The sequence below is a fragment of the Cyanistes caeruleus genome, chromosome 1 (genome assembly GCF_971803275.1).
Source record: "Cyanistes caeruleus chromosome 1, bCyaCae1.hap1.1, whole genome shotgun sequence".
NCBI lineage: Eukaryota > Metazoa > Chordata > Aves > Passeriformes > Paridae > Cyanistes > Cyanistes caeruleus.
Window position 1 is genome coordinate 91,541,302 of NC_141701.1, and position 14,552 is coordinate 91,555,853.

General features: G+C 36.2%; 1 protein-coding gene across 4 annotated transcripts in view; it reads left to right on the top strand.

Annotated features, from left to right (window-relative positions):
- KDM1B (lysine demethylase 1B) overlaps positions 1-14,123 on the top strand; it is a 27,474-nt gene extending 13,351 nt beyond the window's left edge. For all 4 annotated transcript variants that reach the window (XM_086842352.1, XM_086842349.1, XM_023919652.2 and 1 more), the window contains 10 exons: positions 188-325; positions 1,801-1,972; positions 2,853-2,980; positions 4,432-4,563; positions 4,960-5,034; positions 5,883-5,999; positions 6,846-6,971; positions 8,423-8,545; positions 10,430-10,582; positions 11,195-14,123. In XM_086842352.1, coding sequence (XP_086698478.1) covers positions 188-325; positions 1,801-1,972; positions 2,853-2,980; positions 4,432-4,563; positions 4,960-5,034; positions 5,883-5,999; positions 6,846-6,971; positions 8,423-8,545; positions 10,430-10,582; positions 11,195-11,278 — 1,248 coding nt within the window. In that variant the 3' untranslated portion in view covers positions 11,279-14,123. The remainder of the gene's footprint in view (positions 1-187; positions 326-1,800; positions 1,973-2,852; positions 2,981-4,431; positions 4,564-4,959; positions 5,035-5,882; positions 6,000-6,845; positions 6,972-8,422; positions 8,546-10,429; positions 10,583-11,194) is intronic.
- The last annotated feature ends 429 nt before the right edge of the window (positions 14,124-14,552 follow it).

Here is a 14,552-nt window from a genome sequence, read left to right on the forward strand (position 1 = left end):
TAAGATGATTTAAATGCATAAATTAACTACGAATAATCCAGAAATGAAATAGTGTTAAGATTGCTAACATTGCTGGATTGCTCACGGGGGGTTTTTTTGTGTTTTTTTTTCTCCTTTGCTCTGGAGTTGAACAGATATGTATAATAGAATTAAATCTTCCAATTTACTAAGCTGCATTTTGCCACAGGTCATTGTTCTAGAAGCTAAGGACAGAATTGGAGGCCGAGTGTGGGACGATAAGACATTCACAGGAGTCACCGTTGGAAGAGGCGCACAAATCGTCAATGGATGTGTCAACAACCCCATGGCACTAATGTGTGAGCAAGTGGGTTCCTGCTGTGGTCATGATTATCACTAGTGAAAAGCTTGTTACTGCCAGGCTCAGATGGCTGGGTAAGGGTGGGAGTCCTTGTGACATGATTAAAGTCCTGTTCTGCATTGTAAGTAAACTCCACGTTGCTAATATATCTTTGATAACAGTTGGGAATAGAGAAGGGCTGTAGAATGGTTTCAGGTACATCATGTAAAGAAAAACAAGGTGGCTCCAGCTTCAGAACTGGAAGAAACCACTTTTTTCCTCGTTTCTAGAGATAGTAACATAAATGGTCCCCAGAAGCCTTCCTTAGGACTGAGAAAGACTTTACTGTGGGAGGCTACTGCTTCTGTGATGGATTTGCCTATGCTGCCTCTCGATATTTCTAGTTAAATCCTGTGCAAATTAAGATTAGTATGTCTTAACAACTAAATTGCTACTGATGCAAACATACTGTGGTTCAATTTCTTTAAAAATTCTCATTACTTTCTGGTTTGGTTTAGGTTTTTTGGAGGTAGGAATCTGAATTTCTCCCTGTGGAACCTGAGTATGGGTTTTACTCAGAGACATGCATATCCAGCTCATGCCATCTGAATTGTTTAGCATCCTATAGTGCCATGAAGAAATTCTAGTGTTTTTTTTTTAAAAAAAAGTTTTATTTATGGAATGGGGACCAATGACTTCTGTATACACTTCAGATACTCATCCCTTTTATACACTTCAGATACTCATCCCTTTGTGGTCATTTAATGTCATTTTTCATTGAAAGTACAGCTGTATTCTTAAGATCTGCAGTGGTGACCAACAGCCTAGAGAGATGTGAGGATATATGAGAAACACTGGAGCATGCCCCAAGGAACAAGGCCATAGGAAGAAATTAGCAGTATATTTTGCAATTTTTTTCTGCAAAATTTTTGATCTGTAGAACGCAAAACTATACAAATTTTGCTCTGCGGTGTTTTCAATGAAGATTGGACAAGCAAAGCAATGTTTAACTCCAAATAATTTCTTTCTTTGCTTGGATGTTATTAACATTGGTGGTAACTGGCAAGCAATATCCAATGAATTCAGGAAACTGTTTGGGCCTTAGACACCAGAAAGTTGTAGAAAGTAACTGATTTTAACTGTGAATTAGAAAATAAATTGAGGTAGAAATAAAGGTTCACCATGTTTCATTACCAGACTCTAAATTTCTGTACTAGCCCTTGCCTGACAGAAAAGTTGCAGAGGAGGTTTCTGTGAATCCTCAGTAAAGGAAAGGATGGAAAAATGGGGAAAAAAACCTGGATTTGTGGACAATTAACAGATAGAAGGATTGTTGGTATTCCAGTTTGAAGAGAGCAAGAGTTACTCTGAGTTAAGCTGTTGATGTTTTTTAAACGGTATCACTTAAATGTGAGGCATTAACCTTACATTAAGTAACTGAGCAGGCTGGGTGCTGTAGTTTTTCCATACTTAAAAAAGCAATAAAATGTCTTTTTCTTAAGCTTGGCATTAAAATGCACAAACTAGGGGAGAAATGTGACTTGATCCAGGAAGGTGGAAGGATAACAGATCCCACTATTGATAAACGTATGGACTTTCATTTCAATGCCATCCTAGATGTTGTCTCTGAGTGGAGGAAAGATAAAACCCAACATCAAGATGTTCCTCTTGGTGGTAAGTGAGACATGTATTGCAAAAGTGAAGATATAAGCTGTGTTCATAAAGTTCATATTAAATTGGCTCTTACATCAGACATTTTTAGAAGTGCATGGCTGTCCATCTGACCTTAAATCCAATAGATGTTTCTGATATTGTATATATTAGATTCATTGTATATATTACATATATTTTAGCTTGTTTTCATGAGGTAGGTTTTTCAGAATAACTAGTGTCACTAGCAGCTCAGAAGACGTGCTTCTGACTGAAGCAGGCCATAGCTAGGCTTAGCTCTTGTGCTTTTTGACAAATCTGCCTAAAAAAGAGCCTGATCAAAGCCTTCTGCTGGCAAGAATAGTCCCATCTCCATTGGTAACGCCTCCCACCACACTTACAGCTTGTAAACTCAACAGCAAAAAATAAACTTGCTCAGAAATGTCTGCCTTCCAAATCTCCTCAGCATGGATTCTGTAAGACAGAATTAATAGCTCCTACGTTCTTCAGTGAGCCCTAGATCAAGTTTCTCAGTTCTTTGATTTAGTAAAAATTAATCAGGATTTATTTGCAAGGATCCTCTATTATCTTAAAAGTGTATTTTACCTGAAATCTACAACTGTATATTATGATAGTTAAACAGTTTCTCTCCTGTCTCATTCAGAAACCTATGAGAAAACAACAAAGCTGTACTCTATCACTGGAAAGATCTTGCAGGGGTTTTTTGTGGTTTTTTTTGTGGTTTTTTTTTTTGTTTGTTTGTTTTTCTATGAGAGGAAAAACATCTTGGTACAAATTAACAATTAGAGTGAAAATCTTGTGAGCCAGGGAACAGCATGTTTAAATGCAGTAGAACTTCTGACAAATTGTCAAATGTTCTTATTTCAAATGTGTTCTTTCACAGAAAAAATACAAGAGATCTATAAAGCCTTTATTCAGGAGTCTGGTATCCAGTTCAGTGAGCTGGAAGAAAAAGTACTACAGTTCCATCTCAGTAATTTGGAATATGCCTGCGGCAGCAATCTCTCTCAGGTGAGTTTTGACAGCTGTGTTCTGAAGTGACTGAGTTTCACAGAAGACAGAAGTAACACTGAGAAATCTCTTGATCCATTCTATGGCCCTAGAAGAAGAATCAGCTATCTTAACTATTCCTACACCCACAATCTGTTGTTTGAAAGCACTGAGACACTGAGTCCAACACTGCCGTATTCAATCTGATGGGAGTTCCTGATGTGCTTCCAATGAAGCTCTTTTAAGTAGAAGTTGAGAATAGATGTTTAGAAGGGAGTTGGCCATTTTGCTGAGATGCTGGATGATATGATTCGCAGGAGAGTTACTCCTCCTCAGATGCTGGGTGTGACTTCTGCTTCTCAGTTCTTTTTACAAACTGAGGAATTTCTCTTTCCTGCTATTTATCCTGAGGTCTCTGTCAAACGCATTTGACTCCTGAAGTGTTCCAACTCCCTGCTGGTGAGCCCCAGTTTACCACTCCTAGGTACTCTCTTGGCTAAGTGATACTTGGCTGCCCTCCTGACTTCAGTTTTAACCAAGCAGCTCCAGGAAATACAAAAGTATCATATCATATTGTTGGCAGTGCATTGTTTACTCAGTCCTGTTGCTACATTTAAAGACATTTAGCATCAATTGTACTACAGCAGTGGGACAGCTGACTGATATGTGCAGAAGTACAAATCTGAACTGAGAAGCACACAAGAACATAACAAAAATCTGCAAAACAATGCTATACCATAGCAGTCACTGGAAAATATTTTGATATGTCAAGTTTTCATATTCCATGAGCATCCAGGAGAATTAAGAAAGATGCAAAAATCTACCTTAGCTTCAATTTTAAAATCAAAATATGATTGATTTTATGCATCTGCAATGATAGGAATTGGCACCTGAATAATAGTTTGAGAATTGTTTCAGATTTTTCACTGCTAAGTGGCAATTGCTTAGTGCAAATACCACTGTTTTATTGACTGTAAGATTGCAGGGGCTGGAGGACAAGGTCAATGAAAGGTATCATGGAACAACCTCCAAAGTGACAGAAAAATTCCATTGAATTTGGGGTTTTTTGTGTTTTACTTTCCCCTTCATGTTTGGAAATAAGGTATTTCCATTTTTATATGAAGTCCTAAGGCTGTAAAACCTGATTACTTTGATAAATACAGACAACTGAAATAAATACAGAACAATTCACCTGGATTTTTGAACTATTTTCCTTGTTTTCTTTACTAAGCAGAACCATAAAATCCCTGCTAGTGATCAACCCATGTTATGACTTTCCTTAATCCAGCAATTCATATGTTTTCTACTAGCATTAGGTAAAAAATCATTTTGATTTTGTCAGCATTACCATAAATTCTGGTGGTGCACTTTTTTTTTCCCCAGTTGCAAAGGGGCTGGGGTGGCTTGTTCTAAACTGTGGAACTTTCATAGTCCCTCACCAGTAGAAACAGCCAGTTATGTTCTGTCCACAGGTATCTGCACGCTCGTGGGACCACAATGAATTTTTTGCACAGTTTGCTGGAGATCACACTCTTCTAACTGTGGGATATTCAACTGTGATTGACAAGTTGGCAGAAGGGCTGGACATCCGGCTCAATTTCCCAGTGAGTCTAGAAAACGTTGATGCAGTGCCTGTCTTGGATTGCTTTGAATGACCCAGTCAGATATTTGTATTCTTTGGGACCAGGCGAATCTGTGCCTGTGATTGTTTCAATTTGTCTTTAAAAAAAACCAGGAGGACAATTTCAACATTTCTGAAATTCTCCCTGAGGACTATCAGTATTGAAATATTAGGATACGATGGTGTTACAAGTTAAAATCATGATGATTTTTTCTTTTTCAGTTTTGTGGAGGCTATATTTTGTCTGTCAGGATTTCTCTGGAAATTTGTGTTATTCACTTTCTAGATTGCTGTCCAGTGCTATTTTAGCTATTCTTGCTGGAATTTGCATTGCATATGTACATTTTGTAGTACAGTCTCTCAGTGTGTCTTTCAATAGGTTCAGAGTATTGACTATTCTGGTGAAGAAGTGCAGGTCACTACTGCAGATGGAACAGTGTGGACAACACAAAAGGTACTGAGTATGCTTCAAGAATAAGAATTTTAGAGAATACACAGTATATGTCCTTTTATTTTCTTTCTCTCGGAAGACTATTTAGTCCATTTTCTCCCCATTCAAGGATGAATATTCATGTATTTTAGTGGCCTTTATTTGGAGAGCCTAATTTTTTGGTGAGCATGCTTGAGATTTGAGTATGAGTTGATTTGAAAAACTAAGGACTATAAAGGGTAGTACTAAAAACGTGAAGCAAATAGATTTTTATCTGGTCTTTGAAGTGACATTTATGTTATCTAGTTCCAATCCCTGCTCAGCTTTACCCCATTTAGCATGTCTATCCTGTTAAAATTTCCAGGATTTTACAGCCCCTATTTCTCAGTCTCTCTTAATCCCTGTATCTCCACCTTCTTCATGCTGAGTAATGTAGCTTTCAGTAATTTTTACAGTGATTCATAAACTTGATAAAGATTGGATTGACATCAACAGTGTTACTGAGTGCATTTTAAAGAGAAGGAGTCTCTGAAGGAATTCAAACCACTGACTGACTAGCTCTCATTTCAAACAGACAGGTTTGTTAATCTGAGAGCCATTGATTATCATTTATTGAAGCACGGTTAGCCACTGTGATGCAAGCAGCTCAACAGACTATGACTTAAAATCAGTGAACTGTGGGATCTGTTCTCACCTGAATGTAAGGCATGTGTTTCCCATTAATGGAAACTAAAACCAGACACTAATCTAGAATGTCTGGTGCATTATTGTGCTACATCCTACTGGCATAATCCGAGATTAGGAGGATGCTGTGAGGCTTAAGTGCCGTATTCAGGTTTTGGTACTGTTGTGATTGTAGCTATTTCTTTCAGGTATTAGTGACTGTACCACTGGCCCTTCTTCAGAAAAATGTCATTCAGTTTAATCCTCCACTATCAGAAAAAAAAATTAAAGCCATTAATAGTTTGGGAGCAGGAGTCATTGAGAAAGTAAGTGATTTCATATTATCTTTAATTTTCTTTTCATAGAAACATTGGCTGTTATGTCCCTGTTGCTTTTGCAGTATATTTATTTTAGTTTATTTATGATGCATAAACATACATTTATGTTTTACTTGTATACAGTAGCCCAGGAGAGCAAAATGTTATCGAGGATCACCTGTATTTCTGTTTCTTAGTTTTCACAATTTAATGGTGTTTTTAAAGAAACTGTTCACAGAAGAATTTCTTGGCTTAAGCATTTTGTACCTAATTTGATTCATGATGGTCTTGGATCTTTTAGAATTCTTATAATGTGTTTATTTCAGGACATTTTAAACTAGTAAATTCTTAAAGTATTTGCAGAAAATACTGCAAGTTGTGTGTTTGACCAGTGTAAAATCTCCCTTTCCCAATAAATAAGCACAGCCTCTCCTGAAAAGCTCCCCAGTAAAATGTGTGCTTAGAACAAAACAGTAACAAAGTAATGCCAGAAGCAAGTTTATAAGAATGTTGAAATTTAAGGACAAGATTAGGTAACTCAAATTACAGGAATGCCACTCATTTCAGTTATACATTAGGTTTTCAAAATAATCTGCCAGATTTCTTGAACATTTTACACAATTACTTCCACTGTAGATTTGATATTCTGTGCATTTGCAATTTATGACATCAACTTTTTTTTTTTTTTTTTTTTGGCCTGTCCTTCTTGGAGGACAGGTTCATATATTCTTTGTTGGGACCCACTTACTAAATGTGTGGAAACAGGAAAATGTATTAGAAGAACATATACCCATATGCTGTTATGAGTTTGGCGGTATGAAATGCTTAAATTCCATTTTTTTTATATCTTTCTAGATTGCTTTGCAGTTTCCATATAGATTTTGGGACAGTAAAATTCAAGGAGCTGATTTTTTTGGTCATGTTCCACCCAATTCCAGCCAACGTGGGCTCTTTAGTGTCTTCTATGATATGGATCCAGAGGTATGATACATCCCAACTGTATTTTCTCTTGGCATTTCATAAATTCAGTTTGAAATCTAGGTGCAATAATTACTGAACAACAAGATTTTTCTTCTACCCACACCCCCACCTGCAACTATTAAAAGTGGAATCAGTGTTATTTATCAAGATAAAGCTCATCAATATTTTGTTGTAATAAATGGGTAAGTTTTCCATGATTTGGATACAGACTCATATACAAGCAAATACATTCTCAATTTCTACTGAAGGCAAGGCTGTAATACCTTACTATAAACCTACTAATGTGGGAAAAATGCTAATAGTCACATCCAGTTGAGGACTCCTGTTCCATTATTAAACCAGCTAAAAATCCAGTTAAGAAGATCATGCTGACTTACTAATGCTTTCTGGCTTGCACTAGTCTGAATAACTATTTGGAATAGCAGAAGAAAAGACAAACACCAAGTTCTGCATGAAACTGAGATCTGTAGGGTCAGTCTCATAAATTTCAAAGCAAATTCAAACCAGTGGATTGACATCACGTTTCTCTTCCCTGCCAGTTCCAAGAAGACACATTACACATTTATGCCTCTTCATATTTCTACAATTGCTGCTTACTACTTGGTAGCAATTAAAAGGCCATTTTGTAACCTGATGTCTTACTCCAAAAGGAAACCATCCTGTGACATTTGTGCTCTGTTACCACCTGATTTGTGCTTGCATACAGCTTTGCTTAAATGAGTTTCCTCCAGTACTCTTAAGCTCCTGCTACAAGAAATTCAGTGTGCTGGTGCTGTCCAGAGACCCTACATTTAATGCTTAGTTTGCTTGATAGCTATTCTCTACTAGTTATCAAAGTTAGAAAAAGAAGTATTATTGCCTTACATGAACAAGAGAGGCAGAGTTCTTTAAAGACACTGAGAACCTGTGTGCTCTTCCCTACTCACCGCTTCACCTCTAAAAGTTCTGCCTGGTAGCAGATGTCATGAAATGGAAGGAAATACCAGTAGATGTGACCTTTAATTTCTTGCTCCAAAATCTGCTGGTAAGAACCTAGTATTGGTCTAATCAAAAACACATCTAACTTGTATTTAAGTAGGCTCTCTGTCACCACAGTTTGAAAATGGAGTACAGCTGAGGTAAAAGTTCAGCACAAAACTGAAGCTTAAGAAGGTACACACAAGAATGACACTCAATATTTTTTTTGGGGGGGTTCAGCCTTTAAGCAGGTAGACAGGAAGTTTTCAGTGAGCTCAGCAAGTTCTAAAAGGGGCTGACTGTAACAGATCTGTGAACAAGGCATCAGAAGATGTAGTAATTTGAGCATAAATACTGCAGAATATTCACCCTTTGTTCCAAGTAATCAAACCCACTTTTCTCTAGAACAACAGTTGCTTTGCAGCTGGAAATATCTTTGCAATAGCAGTTAAAAGGGACTGTTTATGAAATACTTAATAAGGTCTTGTTTTCAGGGAAAAGAAAGCATTTTAATGTCAGTGGTCACTGGAGATGCTGTGACAACCATTAAGAATTTAGATGATCAACAAGTACTGCAACAATGTATGACTGTACTTCGAGAGCTGTTCAAGGAGCAGGTAAGAGAAGCCTCTTATTAACAGATGAATTAACTTGTCACCAGAATAACACTTTCATGATGTATAGGCAGACCTTTGACATTTAAAACTATTTTTCCTTTCTTGTCAGTTTCAGGGAGTAGATTTTCTTTGATACATACTAAAAATCAGTTTTTGCTCTCGTGTGAAAAATGTATGTTAGATCTCTCTGAAGGATGGTAGTATATAACTGAAAAATAGAAATGACCTATCATCCTTTAAAATGCTTTTAAAAAGCAAAATGAATTAAAAGCAATACTTCAGGCAGGTAACACAAAACATACTTCTTACTTAGTTGTCACTTTTTTTCTGGTCATCACCACTTCTAATATTGATAAGATCTTTAAGCTAGATGAATTTGATTGATTTCTGCCTTCCCCCATGCCAGGACAACTGAAATTGCAGCACCCCCAAACCAATCCAATCCATTTCTCTTCTACTAACTAACAACCCTTTCTCAGCTGCCTTGGGATGGAGGTATGGGCAGAATGATCTAGCAAGGGCCCTACATTCTGAATGTAAAAAAAACACTAGATAAAAATTTCTACCTTTTTTCCTTTCTCCAGATCATCAGTAGGATAAAAACTAATAGGAAAATCTGGGGCAAGCAAAACATTATCACTCAGCAATGTTATTTGCATGCTACTCTAGCAATAATAATGTTTAATTATTAGTTTTCTTACAGAAGTTAGATCCCCAGGAATTATTATGTTCAGGGGTGATCTCAAGTTTTACTGATGGTTTGAATGTTAGGATTAATGATCTTGGAAGAACTTTGGTATCTGAAAACCATTCCTAGAAACAAACATCTGGTAATGGTGATATTCTTACTAGAACCACATGCAGTGGAAGTTCACATACCTGTACCTTGATCTCATGAAAATGAAGCATATGAGTCTTTGGTTTCAGTGCCGCTCTAGTCCAGAAGAGTGATTTTCACAGCTGTCTCCATGGCTTACAGCAGTTGTGAATTTCAGTCATCTGAGGATGATGCAGTGGTATTTTCAAAGACAAGATAGCTTTGGGGGTGTTCAGAGCTACTTCTGGGACATCCATAAAACTTGTCATATTTGGTTGGTCCTTGTCTTGATTGCTTGAGCTTGAATTTCTCATGAGCTGCCTGAATGGAATGTATCTGTTGATACCAGATGTTGTACAAGAGGCAACCAGAGCTGTTTCTGGTTACTTGTCATGAGCTCCTCCAGAGGAAGACACAGCTGTACTCGACTAAGGCTTCATGCAAGTGTTATTCAGGCTCTTTTTGGTAGAAATCTGTGAAATTTGCATGCTGCAATGTGACAAATAATACTCACTGTTAATTGTCATGGCTCAGCCAGACTCTGACCTCCTGGTTTTTGTTTTCTGCCTAAACCTAGTTTTCAAGACAGCTCATTTTCTGATCTAAGATAAGTAATCTTATTTATGCATTGGAATAAAATTATCTCCAAAATGAAAATTGAATTTTGAGATTTAACAAGCTGCATGTAACAAGCATTGTGCCTAACCAAGACAAAAATCGCTTACATTATACATACAAACATGCTGAACAGTATCAGTATTATATCTGATTACAAGAGCACGAGTGTATGCATTTTGAGGGGATTTTTTTTTTCTCATGTACTTCTAGTTGTATTACAATATGCAGGTCTGCATTCAGAATAGTGCAGCTGTGATGTTTCAGGTATCAGGCAAGTGTAGGAAATGAAATTATCTTTGTAGTTAGTACTATAATTAAAAAAAAATAGAATGTGATCTAATCTGTATCTTAATAGTACTAAATACTTTAAAGATCACTAGAAACTGAGAAGAAGCTGTGCAATGCTGAACTTCTCTTTGCAGTGTTTAACTTCTAGTTTGGTTATGCAGGAGGTTCCTGACCCAGTGAAGTTTTTTGTTACTCGATGGAGCAATGACCCTTGGCTGCAGATGGCCTACAGTTTTGTGAAAACAGGGGGCAGTGGTGAAGCTTATGACATGATAGCTGAAGACATCCAAGGAAAAGTTTTTTTTGCTGGTGAGGTAAGCATCTTTGTTATTTACAAAGTTGGTTTTGTAATTAAATCAATTACAAAATTGATTAAGGTTACTGGGAGCAGTTTCTTATGGAAGATCATCTCTTGCTATCCAACACCATTAATGTAGAGGTAGTATATAAATATTCTGTTATGTAAATATGCTAATGATTCTTAACACAGAACCCTCTCTATTAATATTATTACCGGGCATGCGGAGTCCACCAAATATTTCAAGTCAGAAGTAAAATGCATTTTTAGTCAAATTGTCTTTCTGTGTACTCTATTTGTGGGTAACATAACAAATGCACCATGATGGTGTAGGTGCATTCTGTACTGGGGCAGAACTTAACCTGCCCCACTAAGGTGCAGATAGCAGAACACACTGCTGCTTTTGTAGCTGACTGGCTTGAAAATTTTGAGGTTGTTAAAAATCTTAAGTGTTTCCTTTAATGCTCTTTCTAAAGAGTTTTCCATGGCTGTTAAAAATGCATGTGCTGAAGGAAAACAAAACTGATGTTATTAACTATTAACTGTAATAATTATAATTCTGTATTATTAGTTTTAGAAACAATTGACTTTTTTTTTTCTTTTCCTTTTTCTATTTTTTTAAATACAGGCCACAAATAGGCACTTTCCTCAGACCGTTACAGGAGCTTACTTAAGTGGGGTTCGAGAAGCCAGCAAAATAGCAGCATTTTAAGTACTGAAATTTTGTGTTTATAGATATATTTTTAAATTGATTTCTGTGGGTAAAACTATCTTCAAGTTTCCTATTGCTGCCTTTTTCCTACATGGTACTTGAATTGTATGTGGTACCTGAAGATAAAATCTTCATCTTCCTTTTCCTCTTTCTCCCCCACCCCATTTTTAACCCCTGATGATATATACTGTTGGGGGCTTTTTTCCAGCTGAGGTCTTACTAGCAGGAGTGACATTGGAATTGCTGGCCACAGCTTGACTAAGAGAACTTTTGTCAAGAGTTCTCTTCTGTATGGCTCAAGTCATGCTATTGTGAACCTTCATTTCAGAAGGTCAGATTAAAACAAGACTAAGTTAACATACGGCATTAAAAATGCTGGCAGTTAGTAATGATACGGGAATTTTCCACTAACTGTGCTTCTCAGGTTGATTATGCTCATAGGAGTTCAAACTGGCTTCCAAGAGCCTGAATAGCCTAGAAAAATTCTAGGATTAATGTAGGAAGGAACTCAACTATCACTTTTCCCACTTGAAATCAATAACCTTTTCTATAATATTTTTTCATATTCTTAGCATCCACTAAGTGGGCTTTGGGATATGAAGTTTGTTCCCTTAAATAAGAGAGCTGGAACAGTTTACAGTGCAATCATAGAAAGGTTATTGTAGCTAATCAAAACTTGAAAAATTTACTTCTACATTACTTTAAAAAACTTTGAAATATCTCTATTACTTATTCTGAGAAATTCTTGTTACAATAATAGGCTGAGTTTAGATTTGCTCATTGCTTCTGTAGAAACAGGACAGCTTAAAAACACCATATTGCTATGATTATTTTGAAAACAAACTTCCAGATTCATTTGGGCTGAATAGAGGAAGTATCTGCTGATATGACTGTACAGTGGGGGGTGCAGGACTGTAAGTTCCTAATCATTCATTCAACTTTTATATTAAAAAATAAGTGAAGATGAATGAGGAAAAATATTAACACTCTTATGAAGGCCTGAAACAAGGTGGCTTGCACTTTGACTTGAAGTTTATTTTTTTTCTTTTATTATGAAAGTATTATTAAAAACAACTTGAGAGAGTAATTCAGTAAGGGCAAGACATCTGTCTAGTAGCTTTTTCATGGGACAGGGAGGAAAATATTTTTCAGCAGAACTAAGAGAGATGTAACTGGGATACCTATTGTAATACTGTTCTACTATATTGGTATTAATGAAAAAAAATAAAATAAAATCCACTGTTAGATCTCTTTCCCCACACCTTCTCTGCAACTTGGCTGTATAGATGTCTTGATTTCTGAAATGAACATAAGCACTTACTCTATCCTGCCCCATTCTCATGCATAGGCTTTTCTCTTTTATTAATCCCTTCATTTAAGAATGACAGCAAACATTTTTGACTTACAGTGCTTATTTTCTTAAGGCTGCATCCTTGGAAATAAACAACAAGCAACCTTAAGAAAAATCATAAGATGTTAAGGGGTTGGAATAGACCTTAACAATCATCTAGTCTCAGTGCCTGTGGGCAGGGACACCTCACACTAGACCAGGTTGCTCAAGGCCTTAGCCAACCTGGCTCTCAACACCACCAGGGTCCTACTGAATAAATGCAATTCTTCTTTTCAAATATGTAATATTTTGTTTTTAGAGTAGGTATGATATTGTTAAAAACCCTTTATTTAATCTCTAATTTACAAGGTGAAGATGTTTATATAACTAGATGTTTTTCAGATATATATTCTGTTCTGCTTCTTAAAGCTGAGTTATATGGACTAATCAGAAGAGTGTAACTGTTCATGATTTTCCTCTACATAAATGCTGGTATGTACAGTTTTAAAGTATTTCCAATTATTAAATTGCAATCTGAAGCTGTAAGAAGCAAGACAAAGCCTTCTGATTATAAAAAAATATCAGGACATAAATTTTGCTTTTGGCAGTCATTTGCACTTTGTTAATTTCATATAATACAGGCCTACTTATGGCATAACTAGCAAAGATTGAGAGCTATGTATGTTTGAATTCCAAGTTTCTTTCCTGTTTTATCATGTATGACAAATTATTGGGAGAGGAGCTTCTGGTGGTGGGGAAAAAGCTTATTACTACAAGCCCCAAACCTTATATTCAATGGCTGCTTCAGCTAACCTTGCTTAGAAACTTCAGTCAGCTTAGTAACAGATAAAAACATGTCACATTTCAGGTAGGAATGTTCTGGAAAGTTTAGCTCAGCATCCATTTCTCCAGTCCAAAGTTTATATGAACATGCTTGATGTCATTCTGTTAATTTGTAGTTGGCATTTTTAATTTATCTGAAACTTTGCAGCTGATAAATGCTGTATTCTAGAGAAGAGAGATGGACATGAAGAAATACTATCACATTTGGCTTTAGATAATGCATGTTTACGGCATTAGAAAAATGGTAACAAATGATAAATTGGCCTAGTCTACTAATTACTAAAATTATTTGTATATTGTTTTGGTGCTAGGGCACTTAAACTGTGTTGTGCTGCACTGAAGTTTGAGGAGTAAATGAAATAAATATGTTCCATTTTAATTTATGTTAATTTGAAATATATAAGAACATCAGGCTGGATCTGAGATTTCATTCTTTAATGTTGCCCAAAACTTTTTTAATAACTATGTTAAAATTTATTTCAAGCATGTATGTGTTTTTAATTTTGTGTTTAATTTATTCCCTCAAATAAAGAACTAGGGAATATTTTCTTTGAGTAGGTTTGTTTAAATGTTATTGAAAAGATTTGAATGCAGAGCATGATCTGTTACACTTCAGTTCTTCTGTGTGACTATGTTATGGCAGCAGAATAAAACTGGAAAGTATCCACGGGATGCCCCTGTTGTGGTTATTTTTTCTTTAACTAGTGGCCAAACCTACTTTTTTATTACATTTTATATTAAGTTTTCATTTTGGTATTTTCTTACAGCTAGACAATTCCTCAGAAGGGCTGCTTTACAGCCTCCTCTAAGGCCTAACCGTGCTGTTCTTTCATAGCCAGTCTTTTTTGCCTTCAAGTTTTACAAAGCAACTCAAAAGCTTGTGTTATATTATTTTCATTAGGCCAGAGGAAATTTAAGCTAGTAACAATCGTTGAGAAGAATGGCATATAATTTTCAAATATTACCAAATAACCATTTAAAGCTTTTCATGGAGTAAGTGTATTGTGAACACTGTTGGATCGTGGGCCTGAAAAGCACAGACTACTAGCACAGATCACTACAAGCATGTGCAAGTTTGGCTACATACTCAAAATGTTTAAA